At 42.3% G+C, this 25,148-nt stretch overlaps 1 protein-coding gene across 5 annotated transcripts in view; it reads left to right on the top strand.

Annotated features, from left to right (window-relative positions):
- The window catches only part of rhbdl2 (rhomboid, veinlet-like 2 (Drosophila)), a 59,448-nt gene extending 34,850 nt beyond the window's left edge, over nucleotides 1-24,598 (top strand). For all 5 annotated transcript variants that reach the window (XM_063033756.1, XM_063033755.1, XM_063033754.1 and 2 more), the window contains exons 5-8: nucleotides 315-415; nucleotides 9,374-9,434; nucleotides 15,362-15,423; nucleotides 20,261-24,598. In XM_063033756.1, the coding sequence (XP_062889826.1) occupies nucleotides 315-415; nucleotides 9,374-9,434; nucleotides 15,362-15,423; nucleotides 20,261-20,446 (410 nt within the window). In that variant the 3' untranslated portion in view covers nucleotides 20,447-24,598. The remainder of the gene's footprint in view (nucleotides 1-314; nucleotides 416-9,373; nucleotides 9,435-15,361; nucleotides 15,424-20,260) is intronic.
- Nucleotides 24,599-25,148: the final 550 nt, after the last annotated feature.

Below are 25,148 nucleotides of genomic sequence, written 5' to 3'. Positions count from 1 at the left end.
CATAAAAAGAATCGGTCCCAACAGAGTGGAAATAAAGGGAGCCTTTTCTGGTTGGCTACTGGTGACTAGTGGTGTTCCACAGGGGTCTGTGTTGAGACCAATTCTTTTTAGGTTATATGTTAACGAGTTGGATGAGGGAATCACGATACTCCAAAAGACGTACCAATTAATAGGTTAACTGGTGATTATAAATTGTCTTGTATTAACTTGGGGGGTTGCTGGCGGCACAGCTCAAAGAGCCAGATGGACCTATTGCCCGCTGTATCTCAATAAACAAAATAAACAAATAAAGCCATCCTTTGTTTATTTTTCAGGCTCATTGGCTAGCTCAATATTTGATCCCTTGCTCAGTTTGGTTGGGGCTTCAGGTGGAGTCTATGCCCTAATGGGAGGCTACTTTATGAATGTAATAGTGGTAAGTAGTCTAAATTAACTAATATTTGCTTTGTAATGTATTGTGGTTTGGAAACATGTTGAGCATGATAGAACAAATGGTTTGATTTCTTTTTTAATAATACTTAAATGACCTTTCTAAAGCTTTTCCAGTATTATTTCTCTCCTGCCCATCCCATGTCGAGGTTTTCATAGTGAATGAAATAATAATTATATATAAGTAACAACAAACTGCATTGCTCTTTACCATTTTTTTGAAGTACATCTCTGCTTGTAATTGAGGACGTGATTTTATATATCATTGCCTGTTAGGGCTGATAGATTCTCTTGCTTTTTTAAAAAATCTATTTATATTTGTGAAGTATGTTTCAGTGTATCTCAGTATCTTAACACTTCCATTAAATTTTCTCCTTTTGCATTTCATTTCTTGTTCCTTTGTGAAATTTCCCCCATTGAAGTAGGACAACCTGCAACCTGGACTGTTTCACTCTGTTGTATTGTTCGGTCTGGCAAGATGGTGACCTCAATCAAAATATTGTAAATGTAGCCCCCCTGGCCACCCTCAGGGTCGCTCGGCTCGCTGTCGTCTAGGCAAACAGCCCTCGGCCCCGCCAAACTGGGTAATAGTTTGTGTGGATGCTGTGTGAGGTACCCCACCCCACCCAAATAACAGACAATACACCAGATGCAATTAAATGATTTACAGATTATAGATATTACTGGAACTATATAATTAATAGAGAATAAATATAAAAGGAAAATAAAAGGTGCCACACTTATCAAAGTTCAATCTCTTCGTGCACAAAACCATTGGAGCTCAAGGACCTTTTTCTTTACCCTGTGACCCCTCAGACAACCTCGACCGGCCACCTGGGACCACCAACGGTGGTCGACCAGACGCTCCACACGAGTCCGTCTCCGTCTCCTTGCCAAACGCCCTCCTCGGGTCCAACCCCATTAGCGGACATCACAGCACCTCGTCCATCCTCTGTCTTGCTCTCCCACCTTCTGCCCCAAAACCCCGCGCATACAGTATCTTCAAATACACCAAAACCATAACAACTATCCCAATTGGTTAATAGCATCCTCTTATCACATTCTAAAGCAAAACAAACTGCTAGCGCAAACTTTCTCAGCGTTTAACACAATAAAGCCGCATTCCCCAGATTAACATAACAAAGATGCCATTTTAATTAGCCTCTGCAGTAACATAAAAGTTGAATCCCCCTTGCATAAATATCCTGTTTTTTTTTATTAACTCACCCAATTACCCTGAAATCCAGGTCCCCTTAACATTGACTTATCCTGTCCACACACCTAACATGTTAGGCACCACGATTAAATCTCCAATCAACCTCCTTTGTTTCAACAAGTGGTTTTCTAACTCTCTAAAACCCTGTCTTGCCTTGAGCCAGAAAAGATTAGGAATTTATGGTTAGAGTCTACACTATCCTCTCCCTAAGGGTGAAGATCTTTAGCAGTGTTGATGAGCAGAGGGATCTTGAGTATCAACTTCATCGTTCCCTAAAAGTGGCTACGCAGGTTGATCGGGTGTTTAGAAGGCACATGACATACTTCTCTTTATTAGTTGAGGCACTGAGTTCAAAAGTCAGGAAGTTATGTTGCAGCTTTATGAAACTCTAGGTAGGCTGCCTTGGGAGTGTTGTATACAGTTCTGGTTATCCCACTGTAGGAAAGATGTTGAGGCTTTAGAGAGGGTGCAGAAGAGGTTTACCAGAACACTGCTTCGATTAGAGGGCATGTGCTATAATGAGAGGTTAGGCAAACTTGGGTTTCCTCTGGAGCGGCAGATGCTGAGGGGAGATCTGATAGAAGTTTATAAGGTTATGACAGGCTTAGATAGATTAGGCAGACAGTATATTTTGCCAGTGGTTGCAATGTCTCATACCAGAGGGCATGTATTTAATGTGAGAGGGGATAATTTCAAAGAAGATATGAGGGACAAGTTTTTTTTTAACAGAGGTAGAGGTGGGTGACTTGGGTGGTGGTAGAGGCAGAAACATTAGAGACTGCTAAGAGACGTTCAGAGAGGCAAGTGAACGTGAGGAAAATGGTACGATATGGACATTATGTAAGTAGAAGAGCTGAGTTTAGTTAGGCATTTGATTATTAACTTAACTGGTTCAGCACAACATTGTGGGCCGAAGTGCCTGTTTCTGTGCTGTATTGTTCCATATTCTATGCAATAGCCTTAAGAGTTGAGGGGTATTTTAACTTGGCCTGATAATCAATCCATTTTTCAGCTTTTAGATCCACCGGTATTTATTTTACACGCTCTTTTCCCATATTTCACACTCTTTTCCTTCACTTTGGTGTCTTTTTGTTGTTTTCTTTTATAAATACAGACATTCAGGACCAGGCCTAATCGGAAAATTATTAATAGAAGGCAGTGGATATTCCTGGCTGGGATTTCATACACACAACAAAAAAATAGCTCCTGAACACTCAGAGGATGTTTGAACCTCAGAGTCTTTGGTCGTTGAGTCTCATTCTCTACTTTGACGATTTTTAAAAATATATAACTAGGATTCAGCTGGTGCTGGGATTTCCAAAACCCATGACTCTAAAGAATGTCCATCTTTCACATGAATGAAAAGGCACTTTGTAAAACAGAGTGGATTCTCTAGTGTTGTGACAATATAATTATTCTGCTGCATGCTCAAAGAGCCACAGTACTTATTTGTGGCAGGGCTGAAGAATCCTTGAATCCCTGCCTCCTTTCGGCCCGCTACAAGTGAGTACTCTGGATTTCTAAATGTGTAGCAGACTGATCATATTGCAACAGTGGTCTTGTTTCTCCCATAGAAAACAGCTAGGACATTAGTAAAATGGCTGGGGGCATGTGGGGTATCAGATTTAGACCCTTCACTGCCTCGCTAGGTGTATTAGGGTCACACGAAAACTTGTGTATCAGTGGGATTCCTAACACAAAGTAGAGGAGTTTCCCAATATTCTCTCTTTTTTTTCTGACGAATTCTCATTCTAAATATTTAGTTCCTTTATAGTTCAAGTTTCACATCAGCTTTGTCTCTTGTTGTTTCAAATACATTGCGTCAGAAGTCACTGCTTCCAAGTTGTACTTGTGAGTTCCGGTCTCTTTACTCCGGTGGAAAGCTGACATCAGGTTGGCCAGAGTTCCAGAAACCATCTCCAACTCAACTCAAAGTACAGGAGCCACCAGAAAACTGCTGGATACTGGCAAGCTGAGTTGACCTCAGAAGTGAAAGTCAGTAATTGCATTCCTGTTCATAAACTTCTTCATTGCTGATGTTTGTGAAACAGCTATGTTTTGTAGGTGCAGAGGATGACAATGACCCTGAGCATAAGTTAGATTTTCTTGATCAGCTCTCTTTCCCACTTTTTTGTCTTAATTCATGTAAATGGGGAGTGTGTGGACAGACACACTAATAGATTATACTGACACGCATTCTGCCCATCATACCAATGCTATTATATATCATTTTATATATCAAATTACCAGTATATAAGGCTAACAGAGTCTTATTTTTTTTATTTTTCATTTTATTTATTGAGATACAACACAGAACAGGCCATTCTGGCCCATCCAGCCATGCCATCCCCCAGTTTAATCCTAGCTTAATCCTGGGACAATGTACAATGACCAATTAACCTACTAACTGGTAGGTCTTTGGACTGTGGGAGGAAACCAGAGCACCCGGTGGGAACCCACGCGGTCACGGGGAGAGCACACAAACTCCTTACAGGCAGTGGCGGGAATTGAACCCGGGTCACCTGTACTGTAAAGTGTTGTGCTTATAATTATGGAAAATTATTTCTAAATGTGGGAAACCTTCAGAATAAGCAGACTCCCTATCAGACCTTGTCCATTCTGGCACGACAGACTTATACTACCATTGAACAAAAATTAAGAAACCAAATTTCCTCCAGAGATCATGAATGTGACTACATGAATACTGAGATGATGAAAGGGTAAGATGAGGGAAAACGCACCAGCCCTCATAAGAAGTGGAATGATTGAGCTATTTCAAGATTCTGGGTGTCAGTCTCTCTGGAGATCTAATGTGGACCCAACGTATGGATGCAGCTACAAAGAAGACACTACAGCAGCTGTATTTCATTAGTAATTTGAGAAGATTTGGTGTGTCACCTAAAATACTTGCTAATTTCTACAGATATACTGTGGAGAACATTCCAACTGTCTGCATCACCGTCTGGTATGAAGGGGGACTATTCAGGATCAAACTAAGCTGCAGGCAGTTGTAAAGTTAGTCAGCTCCATCATGAGGACTGGCCTCCGTAGAATCCAGGACATCTTCAAGGAGTGATGCCTCATAAAGGTAGCATCCATCGATAAGGACCCCTATCACCCAGGACTGTTACCATCGGGAAGGAGGTACAGGAGACTGAAGGCACACACTCAATGATTCAGGATCAGCTTCTTCCCCTCTGCCATCTGATTTCTGAATGGACATTGAACCCATAAACACGACCTCACTACTTTTCATTTCTATTTTTGCACTTATAGGCATCCGTTAGTCTCATGAGATCATGGATTTGTGTCTTGGAAGGTTTCCAGGGCACAGGCCTGGGCAAGATTGTATGGAAGACCAGCAGTTGCCCATGCTGCAAGTTTCCCCTCTCCACGCCACCGATGTTGCCCAAGGGAAGGGCATTAGGACCCATACGGCTTGGCACCAGTGTCGTCGCAGAGCAATGTGTGGTTAAGTGCCTTGCTCAAGGACACACACTTTGCCTCAGCCAAGGCTCGAACTAGCGACCTTCCGATCACTAGACGAATGCCTTAACCACTTGGCCACACGCCAACTACTTACCTATATAACTATATATATATCTGCAAGAAAAAGTTTGTGAACCCTTTGCAATTCTCTGGTTTTTCCCGCATTAACTACTCTTAAAAATGTGGTCTGATCTTCATCTGAGTCACAATAATAAGCAAACCTAATCCGCCTAAACTAACAATTGTACAAACAATTGTACTTTTCATGTCTTCATTCAAACAAATTGTTTAATCATTCATGGTGCAGACTGGAAATGGTATGTGAACCCTTATATTTAATAACTGGTAGAACCTCCTTCAGAAGCAATAACCTCCATCAATGGTTCCTTTAGCTGCTGATCAGACTTGCACAACAGTGAGGAGGAGTTCTAGACCATTCCTCCATACAAAATTGTTTCAGTTCATCAATATCTTTGGGATACCTTGCATGAACAGCCCTCTTCAGGTCATGCCATAGCATCTCAGTTGGGTTAAGGTCTAGACTCTGACTTGGCCATTCCAAAACACAAATTTTCTTCTTTTTAAACCATTTTGTTGTTGATGTACTCTTGTGTTTCGGATCATTGTCTTATTGCATCACCCAACTTCTATTAATCTTCAGGTGATGGGCCACAACCCTGACACTCTCCTGTAAAATGCATTGGTACAATTTTGAATTCATTGTTCCCTCAACAATTGCAAGCTGTCCAAGCCCTGAGGCAGCAAAGCATCCCCAAACCATGATGCTCCTTCCATCAAACTTCACAGTTGGGATGAGACTTTGGTGTTGGTGTGCAGTGCCCTTTTTCCTTCAAACATAGTGGTGTGCGTTTCTGCCAAAAAGTTGAAATTTTGTCTCATCTGTCCATAGAACATTGTCCCAGAAGCATTGTGGAACATCCAGGAGTTGCTCTGCAAACTTGAGACATGCAGCAATGTCTGTTTTTGGAGAGCAGTGGTTTCCTCCGTGGTGTCCTTCCATGAACACCATTCTTGTTCCGTGTTTTTCTTATAGTGGACACATGAACAGAGACTTTAGCAAGTTCTAGAGATTTCTGCATCTCTTTTGCTGTTACCCTTGGGTTCTTTTTCACCTCTTCACCATTGCACATTGTGCACTTGGTGTGAACTTTGCAGGACACCCATCCTTAACAACAGGACTGAATTTCCTCCATTTGTAGGCAATTTCACTTACTGTGGACTGATGAACAATCGGGACTTTAGAAATGCTGTTGTAGTCTTTTCCAGCTTCATGCATCTCTACAATTCTTCTTCTAAGGCCCTCTGAAAGTTGTTTTGACTGAGGCATGGTGCACATGAACAGATCTTTCTCGAGAAGTGCAGGCTCTGTCAGTAACGTGACTTTGTGTGTCTTTTTCACAGGGCAGGGCACCTCTACAACCCACACCTCCAATTTCATCTCACTGATTGGAACACCTGACTCCAAAAAGCTTTTGTAGAAGGCATTACCCCAGAGGTTCACCTACTTGTTTGAACTTAGACTATTGATTGTTTAAATGGTGTACTCAGTACTGACGAGGAGAAGTAGAATTGCTTGTGTGTTATTAGCTTAGGGAGACTGTGTTTGTCTGTTATTGTGACTTAGATGAAGATCAGACCACATTTGATGAGTAATTAATACAGAAAACCAAGAAATTGTAATTTTACAAACTTTTTCTTGGAACTCTGTGTGTGTGTGTGTGTGTGTGTGTGTATTAATTTAATTAACACACACACACACACACACACACACACACACACACACATAGAGTTCCAAGATACATATATATACTTTAATTCACAGGTTTTTTTCTATTATAAGTATTGCATTATACTGCTGCCGCAAAGTTAACAAATTTCAAAATATATGCCGGTGATATTAAACCGGACCCTGATTCTGGTGTTCGGCCTTTTCCTTTGTAGCACTGAAAATCAACACGCATTTCCTGGAGTCATTGATTGACCCCACCTATAAGGAAAGCAAAGGTGACTGTAACAAAGCAGTGTACTGAGTGATTAATAGATTACTAATTATTGCAGACTTCCATTCAATAACATTAGCACAGAAAATGCCAGCAGCACGCAGAAAGTTATTCAGCTTTGGTGAAGAGAGAAAAGGATATGTTAATATTCACAGCACAGTACTCTTAATTAGAATTCAGCAATGAAAGTACATTTTAGTGGAATCAGGTGCTTTTACCCAGCCTCAGGTTGGTTTTGAAAGTTAATTAAGCCAAGGTCTCAAAAATCTCTAAATGAGAATCAGTAGAATCAGGCATTAGGCAGGTGTCATGTGATTAGGAATCATAAAAGTTCTCATTAAAGATAACCTCAGCAAGATTTCCAAACAGTGGATATTTGATGTCATTGTGTTTGGATTTTGTGTTCTTTCTTGTCACTGTGCAATTTGTTTGATTTTTTTTGTGAGGAGGGCTTTGGGGTTTGATGATCTTATTGCCGTCTGTACTATTTGTTTTTTGCGCGGGGGTGTGGGATTTGATGTTCTTGTTGCCATTTGAGCAATTTGTTTTTTTTCACGTGGGGGGTGGGGGCATGATGTTTTTCTTTGAGGGGCTTCCATGGCTATCTGGAGAAGACAAATCTCAGAGTTGTATACTGCATACATACTTTAATACTAAATGTAACTTGGACCTTGCTCTGTAGACCTATTTGACTTAATGTAAACTCTAGCTGTCCCACCATCGTGCAAAACTGAATTTCTTAGAGGACAGGAGTAAGTAATTTAACTCCTTGTGACCGTTATGCTAATCAATTAGGTTATGATTGATTTGTACTTTAAGTGCATTTAACCGCTTTCATTCTGAATCCTCTATACTTTTACCTTTCTTATGAGTTCCATTCATTGACTATCTTTGTGGACATAGAACCAATAAACTTTACATCTTGGCTGTGGGTAATAAAAGCCAATTTGTAATCTACAATGCCCACCCAATGTGCGACTCGCCGAATATCATTTAAGATATGATAAAGGTTTAACTCTATTGGATTACTTTAATGAAGTCATTTGATGACATTGCGGAGTTACAGTTTTATCTTAATCAGTGAAGTCAGCCAAAAGATCCACAGAATTCAATGGAAACAAAAGGAAAAAACATATTCAGAAATAATTTCCTTTCTACAGAGGATGAAAGAGCTTTGCCAGGAAATGCTGTATGGGAGCCATTTTGTATTCATCTGGTCACTGACCCACTGTTTAATACCAGTTTTTCATTTAAAACATTCAGAGGAATTCCAACACCCTGTGGTAGTATAGGAATAGCATTTAATGAATGTAAAGAGAATCTATCATTTACTAAGCTATTCAATTAACCATCTGCAAGAAGCCAATGCTCTATGTGAGCTTGCTCCCAATAGATTATTTGGATCTTGCTGTGAAGGGCTGGGATTTTTTTTTTTGGCGTGTGCCTGCGTGCGTGCGAGTCTGTGAGTGTGCGTCTGTGTGTCCGTGCGTGCGTCCGTGATGATGTCTTTTTCATGGCTTATACAAGGTGCGGAGCGAGAGAGAGAGAGAGAGACTGTGTGGCGCTCCACTCCTCACATAGACATTTCTGCAGTGTTTTTCCCTTATTTTACGAGGTCGAATTGCGATCTCGACACTCAACCCAGCACGGATGGAAAGCGTACTCGGGAGCGGACCCGACTGGTTTCAAACCCAGGAAACTCCGCTCCCAGGTCCGGCGCCGATGTCGTTGTGCCACCAGCCGGCCCAGAAGGGCTGGCATTTTTAACCAAGATACCTGACTGTTACTTATCAAATTCTCAGAGGCAGTTAATAAACGAGCTGTTCAGGATTTGTTAACGGAGAACGGCTTCTGTGGCTACATACATCGTGAAGCTAATGAGCACTCCCAGAGATGTAATGAGATGCAAAGGGTCGTGATGTGGGAGGGAAATTTGATGTAAAAGCAGCAAATCTACCCACATCAGCTGAATAACCAAACATTCTATACATTCCTCTCGTAAGAAATCTCTTAAAGCATTAGCATATTATAAAAAGATACTTTTGAACTGCCTGATGTGACCTAACAAATATGGTAATTGGTTAATGATTTTATTACAACAATGGATAGAGCAATTCTGGTGCAAACTTCTAATGGTATAGTATTTAAACAAAGAAAGTCTTTCTCATGGTTAAACACAACCATAGTGTTATGATTGATCTGTTTTGTTTGATTTCAGAACTTTAAGCAAATGGTGCCACTATTTGGTGTTTTCAGACTGGCCTCTATTTTGTTAATAGGTAAGTGTTCTTAAATGTTGCATTATTGTGGCCTATGCTCCCAGCACGAGTGTCCCTGAGCCTCACCCACCCACCATCACCAGTTTCCAGTGAGGTGTAGCTATCAGCTGCCGTACAGTTAGAGAAAATCAGTCAGCAATCCTTGGTAGCTTTAAGCAGAGGTACAGCACTGTTAGTGTCGTGTGTGGGAGGGGCTTAGTTAACGTAGAGTGAGGAGACCTAAATGCCTAAGTAACATGCATTACACGGTGTATTCGGAGCATGCCGGAGACTCCAAGTGAATCAGCCCCAAATCCTTTCCTCCTCCTCCAAGGCAAGAGAGCACTCTTTGTCTGGATAGTGCAGCGCCAGCAACTCAAGAATTTGTCTTCGCCCGGGGTAAGTCGGAGCCCGGTTGATTAGCAATTTAAGCAGTCACTCCTGCCAAACTGGTGCGCCATCGCTGGAGTATCTACCATCTAAGTTATGGAGAAACTTTCAAAGCCTTCCATGACAGGTCCTTCCAATCCTGTGGTAGGCTGCTGCTTGTTACCATACAAACTGCAGCGATCCACGCAGGGGTGACTGTGTCATCAAAGTCCACACCCTAGAAGGTGGGAGTGGTGGACATGAGGTCACGTGCTGTGCCTCGTGACTGCTAATCTGAAACTCGACAGTGTGCAATGTGCGCTTCTAAGCATCGTTGCAATTTTTCCAAACACACGGCATGCTCACAGACTGAGGCTGTCAGACATGTGCAGTGACGTCAGACAGCATGTCTGGCACATCATGCGTAGAATGCATATGCAAGTTCAAAGTCAATTTATCATATATGTCACCATATACCACCCTGAGATTCATTTTCTTACAGGCATTCACAGTAGGTACAAAAATACACAACAGAATCAATGAAAAGCTACAGTCAAACCAAAATGGACAGCTATAGGTTTTGTACATAAAACAGCAGTGGCATTTTAAGTCACAAAGGGAAAATATAACAATTCCCTTATTGGCCTCCAGAAAGAGAACATAAAAAATGGTAAAAAAAACTTCACGTAATTATGCTGTAGGGTACCATAACTGGGAGCGATTTACATAATTCACAATTAAGTTGGGGTTTCACTTTAAAAGGCTGGTCTGGCGCGATGACGTTATTACGTGAAGATTTTTAGTGTGATTTTGTGTTTAGATTTTGGGGTTCAATAAAATGTGCCACGGGTTTCATTGAACATTTGTTTGACTTGCACAAATCTACACTAGTGACCCCCAGTGCCCCAGGATGATTCCAGAGTTTATTGAACATGTCGGCCAACGCAGTCGCTTTGAAAATGCCATCGCTTGGTTTGTACAAACTGAGGCCTGATTCGTGCTGTGAGAAATCACCATTGACAACACCACGTATTTCTACGTTGTAGCTTCGCTTAGCAGCTCCACGGCTGTGAGAGTGGTGCATCTGCTTGAACACCTGCCTAAACACAAAATTATCCGTCACTGAAAACTCACCTTTTACAGGTTTTAGACTATCGGAGTCTGAGCGCGCCAAATAGTTGCTCCGCATACCTGGTCTCGACAATGCTAGGCCTTCAGAGCTAACGGACCACAAGCTGTCTCTCCTGGGAAATCTCCACCCTTGTTTGATTTTTAAAGAACTCTTCATGCAGCGAATGTCTGATCAAGTTACATAGCCCTCACTAATGCACCTGTGATGGACGATAGGAAGCTTGCTAAAATGGATTATAGTCTACACTCAGCCAGGCAGCGGGGCATCATTCCTCCTCCTTCCTCCACCTCAATAAACCTGGTCAGCAAAGCCCCCCAACATAAGGACATCTGCAGCTGCGATACAGGCAACGCTGGGCCTGTGCTTTTACCAGGCTTGCTTTGGTACAAAAGTTAGGAAGTGCTGATCGCCTTGCAGCTTCAACAGTGCCAGTGCATCAGGACATCAGAGGTCTGTGAACACCGTGGGTTCTAGCTGCCTGGATCGTCTACTGTTCATCATGGATACTCTTTCAGGGGGCATAGTTTTAAGGTGTTTGGAAGTAGGTACAAGGGGGACGTCAGAGGTAAGAGTGGTGGATGTGTGGAATGCACTGCCAGAAACAGTGGTAGAGGCAGATACAGCAGGGTTTTTTAAGAGACACTCAGATGGGTACGTGGAGCTTAGAGAAATAGAGGGCTATGCGGTAGGGAAATTCTAGGCAGTTTCTAGAGTAGGTTACATGGTCAGCACAACATTGTGGGCCGAGGGCCTGTAATGTGCAGCCAGCGTTGCTTATTGATGAGAAGGCGAAGAGCGACGAAACATCGCTGGTAGCTGCCAACGACAGCAGGATCCAGACTCACGGGACACGACGGGTAACGCGCTGCCTCTTAGTCGGTGTTACACACGGGACTTCGTCCTGGCTGAAGTGGTGAGACCTTGCTCGGTGCAGACTTCCTGCATGCACAAGGACTGTTAGTTGACCTTATGAACTGCCGGCTTGCGGATGTCAAGGACTTTGGTGCATTACCCTGCTGCCCCAGTAAGTTCCCCACAATGACTCTGCCAAGTGCACTCACCTCCGCATGTGAGTTTTCTTGACTGCCGGGTGAATTCCCAGACCTCGCCAAGCCCACGTTATCCACTATCGTCGCAAAGCATGGGGTTGAGCACTACATTCCCACAACTGGCGGCGTGGGTAGACTTGACCCAGAAAAGCTGGCGAATGTAAAGGCTGAGTTTGCCCACATGGAAAGACTCAGAAATTGTACCTGGGTTTCATCCTTCCATAATGTCCCCAAGTCTGATGGTGGTTGCTGCTCATGTGGCGATTATCAACACCTTAATGAGGCCACCACCCCCCGATCGTTATCTGGTCACACACATCGAGGACTTTGTGGCATGTTTAGCCAGAAAGTTAATTTTTTCCTGAAGTCGATCTAGTTAGGAGCTACCATCAGTTGGCTGTATGCTCAGACATTCCCAAAACAGCTGTGATAACCCTGTTTCGCCTTTTAGAGTTTCTACACTTGTCATTTGGACTGAAAAATGCAGCACAGGCTTTCCAATGTCTCATGGACTCTGTATTAAAAGACTGAGATGTTCTTTTTGTTTACTCCTCATGACATACTTGTGGGCACGTGGCCAAGTGGCTAAGGCATTGGACTAGCAACCTGAAGGTTGTGAGTTCGAGCCCCAGCCGAGGCAACATGTGTTGTGTCCTTCAGCAAGGCACTTAATCACACATTGCTCTGCGACGACACTGGTGCCAAGCTGTATGGGTCCTAATGCCCTTCCCTTGGATGACATTGGTGTCGTGGAGAGGGGAGACTTGCAACATGGGCAACTGCTGGTCTTCCATACAACCTTGCCCAGGCCTGCACCCTGGAGAGTGAAGACTTTCCAGGTGCAGATCCATGGTTTCGCAAGACTAACGGATGTCTTTACTTTACAAGACATACTTGTTACCACTGTGTCTAAATCCGAAAATTTATCTCATCTCTGCACATTTTTCAAGTGTTTAAGCTAGCAGAAGTTGATCACTAACCCTGTTAAATGCCAGTTTAGGTTGTCAACCATTGACTTTCTTGGCCAACACATCTTTGCAGAAGGTGTGAAACCCCTCCCATCAGAAATAGAGGCTATTATGGATTTCCACCCCACCCCACCCCACCCCAAACTACAAATAAACAAACGACAGGAGTCTTTAGGCATGGTGAATTTCTATCATCGCTTCAATCTGCAAGCTGCTGAACTTATGCTACCCCTGTGTCGTGCGCTTAAAGGCAACGCCCCTAATCATGTGCTTGACTGGTCAGCAGACATAACCAGGGCATTTGATGATACCAAACAAGCTCTTTCCAACACGACCCTGCTGGCACACCCATTCCCCAACACACCCATAGCCATTACTACTGATGCTTCAGACTAGGCGGTGGGTGCTGTGCACGAACAGTTGGTCGGAGATGAGTGGCAGCCGCTCGCTTTCTCCAGCCGGCAGCTCTGTCCCCCCGAAAGGAAGTACATCATTTCACCGTGAGCTTCTCTGTCTCTATCTGGCTGTCCGCCATTTTTGTTCTCTTCTAGAGGGTCGCTATTTCACAGCATTCATTGACCACAAACCCCTTGTACACGCGTGGCCAAAATATCAGACCCTTGGTCTGCACGGCAGCAACGCCTCCTGGCCTACATATCAGCCACATAACATATCAAGAGGAAAAACAATGCCTTGGCTGATTGCCTCTTACAACCAGCCACTGAGACTGTTCACATAGGGGTTGACTATGCTGGCATGGCAGCTGGCCAGGTTACTGACCCAGAGGTCCAGGCTTACTAAACTGTAGTCATGGGCCTGCAGTTGGTGGACATTTAGTTCGGGAAAGCTGGGGTTTCCTTTCTATACGATTTCTCAACCGGTTGCCCTCACCGCATTGTGCCTGTAAACTGGAGATGGACTGTTTTCGACTCCATACATGGCCTCTCGCACCTGGGCCAGAAGGCCTGACAGAAACTGGTCGCACTAAAGTTTGGGTGGCACCCCCTCAGAAGGAGTGTGCGTGATTGGACTGCAGCCTGTGCGGAGAGCCAGCAGGCAATGTTCAGGTGCCAGTGGATCCTTTTGAGGTCCCTGAGCGACATTTTACCCATGTCAAAGTGGACCTTGTTTGTGGGCACAGAGGAGCACCCTCCAGTTTTTTTTAGATTATGAGGACACGCAGTCCTCTTTTATTGTCATTTAGTAATGCATGCATTAAGAAATGATACAATGTTTCTCCAGTATGATATCACAGAAACACAGGACAGATGAAGACAGAAAAACTGATAAAAACCACATAATTATAACATATAGTTACAACAGTGCAAGCAATACCGTAATTTGATAGAAGAACAGACCATGGGCATGGTAAAAAGTCTCAAAGTCTCTCAAAAGTCCCAACATCTCACACAGATGGTAGAAGGAAGAAAACTCTCCCTGCCATGAGCTTCCAGCGCTGCAAACTTGCCAATGCAGCATCCTGGAAGCACCTGAACACAGTCCAACTCTCAGTCTGTCCGAAAACTTCGAGCCTCCGACCAGCCCTCCGACACCGAGCACCATCTCTGCCGAGTGCTTTGACCCCAGCCCCGGCCGCCAGCAACAGGCAAAGCTGAGGATTTGGGGCCTTCCCCTCTGGAGATTCTCGATCGCACAGTAGCAGCGGCAGCGAACTGGGCATTTCAGAAGTTTCTCCAGGTGTTCCTCTGTGCTTCTTATATCTGTCTCCATCAAATCTGGATTGTGCATGGTCCCCTATTTAATAAATACGATATCATTTTCACCGGAGAGGCCGCGCGTGCTGCCTCGCGCCGCCATCTTCTCCTCCCTCCATCTTCCGTTGCATCTCCGGCAGGTGTCCTGTTGTCTAATGTTACCTGTTCTGTAATGCTACTCTCTCCTCTAATGTGGCTTTCCCAGTGCTTTGTACCGACCCACCCTCACTCCGCACCCAGCACCCAGAGCTCTCCATACTAAAGCTGTCAAGTACCCCAGTCAACTGTGGCCGGCCAGATGAATTACTGCTGCTGTGGAAGAGCATTGTACAGTGGAAGTTGGCTGCTGGGTGGTCTTGCAAAAAAAAAACTGACGTGTCTCTCACTCACCAATGCTTTAATGAACCACTTGAATGAGGATTGTACTTCCCTCCACATTGTATACTTATGTTCTATTTAAAATATCCAATTCTTGGTTCAACACAGTTGGTTTGTTTTAATGGTTCTTCCATGAATGAAATCAGCTTAAGTGTATTCACTCCAGAAAGAAGGTACTTCCTACAATATAGTCTTCATTCACTGCACTGAAGAACAAGGGTACATTGTATACACAGATTTTAGGGCCCTGGTTTTAAAATATTTAGTACCAGTCACTGTTGTTATTGGCCTATATATTGTTTATAGTATATTTATAAAAAGGTTTTATTTATTTCAGTGGGCACTGATGCAGGCTTTGCCCTATACAGAAGATTCTTTGTTGAAGGGAATAGCTTCCGTGTAAGTATTACGGGTTTAATTACAACTTCTTAAAACTGATATATTCTTGTATACTACATGTAATGGTTTATTCCAAGGATTAAACAGAATGTTTGTGTAACAGTGACAGTACTGTGCCTCAGCTACTCCCCATGCTAGCAAGTTACACATTCTGACTGCTATGTGGATAAAGAACTTTTTCCAGAATTCCTTGTTTAGTAATGTAGTATAATTATCATAAGTTAATGATTATATTTTTACAGCTGAATTTGGCGCTGGTTTAAATGCCACAATCTCAGTTTACGGGTTGTTATTCCCCTGGGGGTGTAGTGTACAGAAAAGAACGCCAGCCTCCAGATAAAGCATCGACGCTGCTGTTCTATCAGAGACAAGTTAGGAATGGCGTCCACCTGCTGATAATCAGAAGGGTTTTTCACACCATCACTCAGCCATTGTCATTAATACACGTGAGCTGCCTATTGATCATTTCACCCTTGTGCACACTTTAAGTGTGTGTTTAATCTGTCACGAGCCTTGTGGCCCATCGGGCCGGTGCTTATGCCAGCTTCTGTGGCATGAAGCGACTGAGAGTACGAGACTCCCCCCCCCGCCCCCCGGATAGGACGCCAGTCTATCGCGAGGTTAACCCCCAGCATTTTTGCCGGTACCCATTCTCAGCCGGGTAGACTGGAGCATTGTGTGGTTAAGTGCCTTGCTCATGGACACATACGCTGCCTCGGCCGGAGCTCGAACCCACGACCTTCAGATCGCTAGTCCAACGCCCTAACCGCTTGGCCACGTGCCACACCTTGTGCATGCTTGCTGAGCGTATCTTGCCCAATGACAAAGCTTCTGTCACTCATCAGCTTTTCCAGTGCAGGAAAAAACCCTGAAGCAGTATGTAGGGGTATTCTTCCACCTGCTTCTTATCTCATATCCAATATTTTCCTTTCTGTTTCTGTTCCCACTAAGAACTCTGGAAGCAAACCTCTCACTTTCAGAGGAATGGCTTCTTTCTTCATTATACTGTAATGCTCTCCTGTCCTTGCTAATAAATGAAAATAAAGCATTTGCAGCAGAGAAATAAGCCATTTATTTCTGCACATCCATGCCAGTGTATCCATGATCACCCCTGGTCCCCTCAACATTTAACAATAAAGGTCTTACAGTCCTTTCTTCTCCAGCTGTTCTTCCAGCTAGCCCCTAAATGCATCGTCATTATAGACAGTACTGTGCAAAAGTCATGGGCACGCGTAAAAAAATTCTGTAAGGCGAAGGTGCTTCGAAAAATAATGAAATCAGAACTTTCTAAATATCAAAAAAAGTACTATAAAGAGCAGTAAAATACTAAATCAAATGAATACCTGGTGTGACCATCCTTTGCCTTTAAAACTGCATCAATTCTCTTCGGTACACTGTCATGCAGTTTTATAAGAAAATCAGCTGGTAGGTTGTTCCAAGCACCTTGGAGAACTTACTACAGTTCTTCTGCCGACTTTGGCTGTCTCGCTTACTTCTGTCTCTCCAAGTAATCCCTGACAACCTCGATGATGTTGAGATCAGGGTTCTGTGGAGACCATACCAGCTGAAACCATATTTTAAAAAATTAGGGTGTCTAAAACTTTTGCACAGTACTGTACCTCAGCTACTCCCAGTTCTAGCAAGTTCTGCATTCCCACCAGTCTGTGGATTAAGAACTTTCTCCAGAATTCCCTGTAATGTTTAAGGTCCCTGGTTTTGATTTCATTCCCAAGAGAAATTACCTTCTAGATATCTTCTCAGTCCTTTCAGTCACTAGAACATCACGTGTGTTGCTGTTTTTGTGTTGTAGAGATACAGCCAGCGTATTCTAACGCGTGCACTCAATGGATGTCGTAGCAATGTCAGGACGCCAACAGTGATAGCTATAAGGATAAGGATAATGTCAAGGGAGATCTTGCTAGAGTGGTGGATGGTTGGGTAAGCATGGTGTAGAGGATGGGGAGATTTCACAGTGATTGATGTTTGAATGGTGAAGGGATAACATAAGGGGAGATTTCACTTAGTAATTGATGGTTGAATGGTGTAGAGGTAACGGGGGGAGATTTCATAGCGATTGATGGTTGAACGGACTCAGGAGCAATCAGCGAGGGATCAGAGTTTTGGACTTGTTAGACCAGAGGGATCTACTTAAGAGTACTTTCCTTCTCCAGAGCAACATGCAAACATTGGATCCACACATGTAACCACTAGGACCAGCTGCTAACCTCTAAAACAGTTACATGAAAAATATTCTCATCCATATGCTAAACGAGATCTTGTGGTGCAGCCTCTAACTACTCGAAGTTCTGAGCATCGGTTTGCTGAATTGTATTGTGATCCAGTTCCTCTGCCGAATGCCACCTGGGTAACAGAGACTTTATAAACTAACTTCTCCAAGTCTGCTCCCAGAAGCAAGCTTCATCTGATTATTTTGAATTAGGTTGGTATTTACAGTGAGGAAACTCTTTGGGGTCATTGCGTCACTTGGATGACCTTTGTTTAGTTTGCAGTTTTTATTGGGTGATGTGGCCATCTGTTTTACATCATTATCCACTCAAAATTACCCTTGCAATGTCACTGTGAACTTACCAAGCATCCTAGTTTCATAAGCTGACACTACTCTTATGTTAAAAACACAAACACGAGGAAATTTGCAGATGCTGGAAATTCAAGCCACACACACAAAATGCTGGTGGAACGCAGCAGGCCAGGCAGCATCCACAGGAAGAAGCACAGTCAGGACGAAGGCTCTCGGCCCAAAACGTTGACTGTGCTTCTTCCTATGGATGCTGTCTGGCCTGCTGCCTTCCACCAGCATTTTGTGTGTGTCACTAGTCTTACATGTTGTATAGCGTTCCATGTGGAGCTTATAGACATTGTAATAAGCAGCAAAACCTGGGACAATGTCCACTCATCATTATCAATTGCGTTGGTTGGGTTCACAATCCAGATTATTAAGAACAAATGTATATTAGTGGAATTATAATTGACTTCACTTGCTTGGAAACATCCCGAGGTGGAATATTTCTGAAGTTTAACAGTGGCTCTAACTGCATTCATTGCCCTGCTCTTTCAGCCTTGTAATGCCTTTGGTGAGTTAGATTAATACTCTTCTGGCTTTCCTTCCTTGCTGCCATGGCTCCACCTTGCTGAGACTTCCTTTAACCCCTGCTTTGACAAACTGAACCCACAGATGCCTGTAGAAGGTAAGAACTAAAGTCTCCAAGCATAAACTGTGTAAAGGAAGTGAGTGTATCTGCACTGCGTGGTGCTTTACTACAGCTGTAATTCTAATTAATAACAACCAGGACCTGTAATAACACTTTTTTTAAACTCCTCCTTCGGTGGCAGCAGCACACAATAACAGGCTTCAACCTATAAAAATACCAGCGTGTGTAGCATGCAAATGAAATACTCGGAATATTTTCACAATGTGATATGGAGATTAGTTCCAAAAATGGAATGTTCTTGCCAGAGGTTATTGTCCCATGGAAACACATTTAAGGTGATACCAAATAATTGTTTAAGTTGACAAGCAAGCAGATGAGGATCTAATTCTAATTAATTTAGAGACTGGAATATTTATAACAGCGATGGGAGTAATTCAGAATTCTGAAAGGGATTCCTGTTTCTAGCACTCCCCGCAATGCATCAAATTTGAGAAGTATGTTTGTAATTATCTCAAAGATTTTGAAAGCGTTAAACCAGGGGTTCCCAACCTTTTTTATGCCATAGACCTCTACCCTTACCCGAGGGGTCTGTGGACCGCAGGTTGGGAACCCCTTCCTTTAGACAATATTCAAAGTTAAGTTCAAAATAAATTTTATTATCAATGTACATATATGTCACCAACTACAACTCTGAGATCAAGTTTTCTGCAGGCATACGCTACAAGTCTATAGAATAGTAACTATAACAGGATCAATGAAAGATCAACCAGAGTGCAGAAGACAACAAACTGTGCAAGTGCAAATATAAATAAATAGCAATAAATAACAAGAACATGAGATAAAGAGTCCTTAAAGTGAGATCATTGGTTGTGGGAACATCTCAATGATGGGGCAAGTGAGTGTAGTTATCTTCCTTTGTTCAAGAGCTTGATGGTTGAGGGGTAGCAACTGTTCTTGAACCTGGTGGTGCGAGTCCTGAGGCTCCTGTACCTTCTGCCTGATGGCAGCCATGAGAAAAGAGCGTGGTGAGGATGCTGCTTCTCTACGACAGTGTTTCATGTGGATGTGCTCAATGGTTGGAAGGGCTTTACCCGTGATGTACTGGGCCAAATCTGCTGAAAGTTGATATTCACTGTGAAGTTAGGATAGAAGCATTAACTAAATTACATGCTGCATGGTAGCGTACAGTATTGACAAGATTACTCTGGTGTCTCCAGGGTTAAATTTTGCCCCCTAAGCAATAGTGCAATAACATCACTGTGCAACAGTTTTGCGACAATTTTAATATACAAAATAATGTAAATTAATTTCTTGTGAGTGATATTCATGGGGGATGAGAAGAGCTGCTTTCACTTTAAGCGTTATATTTTGCACCTGTGCAGAGCAAAAAAGGCCACTTCCTACATGAACACAACAACCTTTTTAGTCAGCAAACAGATGGTGGGAAACATAGCACAGTGTTTCTATGGCAATCGTTCTTCTTAAACTCCAGTGACTGAAGGTAGATCAACAAATCAGGCCATCTTACTTCCGTATCTTGCCATGAAAACCCTATGGACCCTATGGTCCATGAGGTCAGGAAGAGTTGGACTCAACTTGACGGCTGAACAACAACAGAGGTGTACTTTAATTCCTTGTTCTAATATCGGGATTCTTACTCCCTACAGGTATCCTTTGTGGCTCACATTGCAGGCGGCTTAGCTGGAATGACAATTGGCTACGTGGTTTTCAGCTGCTATGACCAGAAACTGTTGAAGGACCCCAGATTCTGGGTTTCAATTTTAGCTTATGTCGCGTGTGTGTTGTTTGCTGTCATATTCAATATCTTTCTGTCTCCTGCTCCCCTTTCTTAAAAAGAAAAGGGAAAGAATAATGCATTGGTCTTATTGTTCTTTTAAAATGTACAGTAATATGGATGGTTTATTAACAACACCACGTGGAGAAGACAGTTGGAACAATCATCTTGCACGACATCACACAATACTGGTGACTTACCATTAATCCTTGCCATGAGCGTAAGATTGTATTTTATTGATCACCTCGTCATGTCATGGAGAAAGAGAAAACTGAGTGAAAGACTGGTCTATTTTTTCGATCAGTTCTATGGTGCTGTATTTCTGATAGTCCTATAAGCTTCCTTCTTTCATAGACTCACAGAGCAAGGAAACAGGACATTTGTTCCATCTAGTCCTTGCTGACCATTAACCAACCAATTACACGATTCCTACATAAATTCTTACTTTTTATTCTCTCCGCATATGCATTGACTCACCTATACCCTATGGACAATTTACAACGGCCAATTAATCTGTCCATCAGGAAGGACTACCATTACTGTTTTTTCTGCCTCTGGTTCCAAAATTGCAGACCCTTGCACAACAAAATAGTCACCACCCTGAAGGGGTGAGCCAGAAGCTGAACTGTATACCCAATGGAATTATCTGCATTGATATCTAGAATTTGGCTACGTACGGATTTAGAAATTTAGAGAATTAGAATTTTCAAAACTGGATCCTTAAACTTCTGTTGCAGAATTCTCCAAAAATTCCAGCCACTTCCTCTGCTCCTCCGGAAGTCCGTTTTTAAATCATCTCTGTATCTAGATGATTCTGTAGATATCTAAGGTCTTGTTCACCATTACTTTACTCTGATCAACAAATCTGTTGTGATACTTTTCTGAACTCTTCTGATACCCAGATGGCGTCCGTTGCTTCTATGACATTCTTATTGAGAGACCGTTGAGTCATTTTCCAGGCCACTCCATTACTTCCATCTTCCTGCCTGAACCCCATGGCCATTGATTCCCTTCGGTTCAGTAGTTTTCTGTATAGTCCAAGGAAGCCTTACTCTTTTTCCCTCCAGTATATACTTGCAGTAATAGCTCTTCTTTTATCTATGATTATTAAAAGTCAATGGAATTCATATTTTGAGTCAATAAGTTTTTGAATCTATTTTCAAAGTTCAAAGTATCAAAGTGCATGTATGTCACCATATACAACCCTGAGATTCATTTACCTATGGACATACTCAGCAAATCTATAGAATAATAACTATAACAGGATGAATGAAAAATCAACCAGAGTGCAGAAGACAGCATTTCCCTTGACTTGACAAGTGACTAATTGGAAATTTAAAAATTGCAGTATCTGCCTGAAGGTCATAATGGATACAAAAACATTGTAATCTTAAAAAAAACTGTGCGCAATGGCGAGAAGATAGATGTGCAGTGAAGACTGATATTATGTTTGAAATATAGCATTAAGTATGTGAGGACTTCGTTCCGGAACTGCGATATTACTAGAATTATTGTAGATTAAAATTGCTTTCTGCTTTTATATGTAAATGAAAAGAAATGTATATGTTATTGGATATTGTTCTTTTGACATTTGATAACAGAACATATATACATAGGTTTATTTACATTATACTTTACTGAATGGATATGTAACAGGTAATTTTGCTACTTCCTTTCTGTCATGTACCTGTGTCAGCTGAAGACATTTACCAGGAGTATGGCTGCTTTTGACCGTTAATTTCAATGGATGGAAAATGATGGAGTACCTCTCCATAATTCAGGAGGGGAGCTTGCACTGAGGAAAGCCGTATCATATATTATAGTCATATCAACAAGGCCGAAATATTCATGGCAATATTATGGGGTGTGTATCAGTTGTTGGAGACAGAGGTTAGAAGCATATTTGATATTACATTGCAAATAGTATTTTGTGGTGCTGGTTGGCATCCATCTGTCTGGGAGGACAATGGGTGATGACGATCATCATCACAAGCCTGGGTGGAAGATATGGAGATCCTGAGATGCCCACTCGTCAAGATCCCCCTCTCGGTCTCACCTGTCTAGTCCAAAGGAAAGCTTATGAAGCAATACGTTTGGCACCAGTTTGGCAGCAGGAGCTGCTGGAAGGATGTTCAATGACGTCCAGCTGCCTTAGGGTCTCCACTCTGGACTTGCTGTCTGGGTTTACTTACGTAGCCTTTGTCTCTCCCGAGGCTGCCCAGAAGGCAGTGGGGCTATTTGCCCAAAGCTGCGGATCTGGTTCACGAGCACCAGGGCATGTCCACATGTGCAGTGCCACGTGTGCAGGGGCCAGGCCTCCTCCCCGTCCTCTGTAGTTAAGCCTGAGTCCGAAAGGAATTCAGTTTCCGTGTGTCGCCAGCGAGGAGGGTCGACATGAGGCTTGCTGTTGGAGAGGCTCTGTACTGGCAGGGAGAGACTTACACATTCAGTTCTCCTTTCCGCAAGACTGCTATCCAGCGGTGGAAGCTGGAAGTGAGAGTGATAAGCACTACCCACTACACCACCACACCACCACACCAGACACATCACAGCCCTACAGTATTTTAGAAGTAACTTGAAAGGTTGTGTGAGGGTTCTTCCAAGTTCTCCAAAGTAGCATTTGATTAGACGAAGGGATCCTGGCTTCTGTAATTCAATGTTCCAAATCTGTAATTGTTCAAAACAAGGAGACTCCTGTTCTGAGAGTGGTGGGTGCAGTACTGTTTAAATTCCAGTAAATCCACCTGTCACATTGGATGTGCCTGAAATGTGGGAAATATCAGAACCATCATGTTCACTGATGGACTTGCTACTTAGAAGCTGATAACCCAGGTGTGCAGTTGCACATTTAACAAGAATCGTTGTCCTGCAAAGTAGTGAAGAAGTGAACTTTTTCTTTGTGGGAATGCAGGTACCTTTGATTTATTTTTATCAACAGAATGTTCCTGACACCTGTATAGGAGATTACATTAGTTTGGTGACCTGCCCTTTATGCACCAATCATGTTTAAATTATGGCAGGAGCTCATCCATCTATAACATACTACACCCAAGTCTCATCACTCTTGACAAGTTTCACTACATCTTTACCACAGACGTTGATTCAAGTTTTGTAGATTAAAGGCATTATGAACCAATGACACTCAATCAAAGTCTGTGCTGGAATGGCTGATAGAAGACAAACTAAAACTGCTGTTCTAACAGGCTGACCTTGATTCACCCTTGGTAAGTTGCACTGTTTGGACAAATTTATTTTTGCCTTTATTGCACAGCCAGTATAGTCATGCTTCAATCTTCTGTCCTCAGTGATGCTGGAGAGAAAGTCAATGGCACCTGTTTGTTTGGGGAAATAAAGAAATTACAACATTTGAAAATTGATGAATGGGAACAATTTGCCGGCTCCTCCCACAATGGATGCACACACATTTTGCTTTTACAAAGGCTAATTTATAAATAGACCATCTTTATTCACTTTATTTCAGTGAAAGTTTTTAAAAAAATATTTAAAACATTTCAAATAACTCATACATTTGTAAATGGTAAACTCTATAATTTTTATATCTGTTGGCAAGTTTTAAATGCCTATTTACAGTTTTAATACCTTAATAAGTAAATGTGTTTAACAAATTTTCATCATTGAAAATATTGTCTGCTGGTCAGTTAGGTAGCACATACTGTAGCCAATAGTAACATGTCTTTTAGAACCCCAAATGTACCTGTGTTCTCCTCTCAGTGAATCCAGGGTCGAATTTATGACACCATTTGACTCCATCTGTCATGTATCATTTTGTTTTAAATATAATAAAGAACAGAACCACTTTTGTAGTTTCTGACCAACAAGTATGCTGCAGTCCAGTTTCGATCCTTTTCTGAAAGCCAGGGCAGAACTGTGAACCTCTCATTTACATCTTTTCCTTGAATAATGGAAGGGATACAATCCTGGCAAAAGCTTTATTGAGCAAAATTTGGTAAGCTGGAAAGGCTGAGAATGTCTGCACAATTCCTGCATAACTTGTTATAGTGAAAAATATTTCCAGGTATCTAAGACAAGTATCCTAAGACGCTGTTGTAAATTAAGTGTTTGTAAGTGGAGAAATTGCTATATTTAAAAATAATTTTGATGCCAGTTTTGCCTATTAACATCTAAAGCACCTAAATAATTAATTTACCTGTACATGCTTTGATTGTGAAAAATAAACTGGATTTTAAAGTGAAACTATACTCCTTAAATGATGCACGGGTAGTGTATTTTATTGCACTCATACTTCACCCTGCTTTGGATTCATTTAGAAGTGTATGAGCGCCCAGGTGAAAGTCTCCCAAAATTATAGGTTTGTTTTAAAAGTTTTATTATTGCTAAAAAAAATAGAGAAATTCCAGGCGGTCTCTAGAGTAGGTTACATAGTCAGCACAACATTGTGGGCCGAAGGGCCTGTAATGTGCTGTAAATTTCTATGTTCTAAATTAAGTTCAGAACAATGTACAGTCAAGGTTCATAATTAGCTACATTAAATAATACAGAAGTTTTCTTTCCCATAAAAGCCGTATAAAGGCAAAATTAACCGGGATATAACTAAAGCGGCGAATTTCTCCAAATGTTTCCATTATTACAAAGAGTACCTGTATTTTTATATTTTCAACAGAATACATGCAGATTTACTGGAATCTGCATAATCCTGAACATCATTCCATCACTAGTGGTTCAGAGTCACGAATGTAGCTCCAGATCTCTGATGTAGCTGAACAAGATTCCTTTTCAGT

This window comes from Mobula hypostoma, chromosome 26 (genome assembly GCF_963921235.1).
Source record: "Mobula hypostoma chromosome 26, sMobHyp1.1, whole genome shotgun sequence".
Taxonomy (NCBI): Eukaryota; Metazoa; Chordata; class Chondrichthyes; order Myliobatiformes; family Myliobatidae; genus Mobula; species Mobula hypostoma.
Note: the sequence above shows the minus strand (reverse complement) of the source record. Positions and strands in the feature narration are given on the sequence as shown.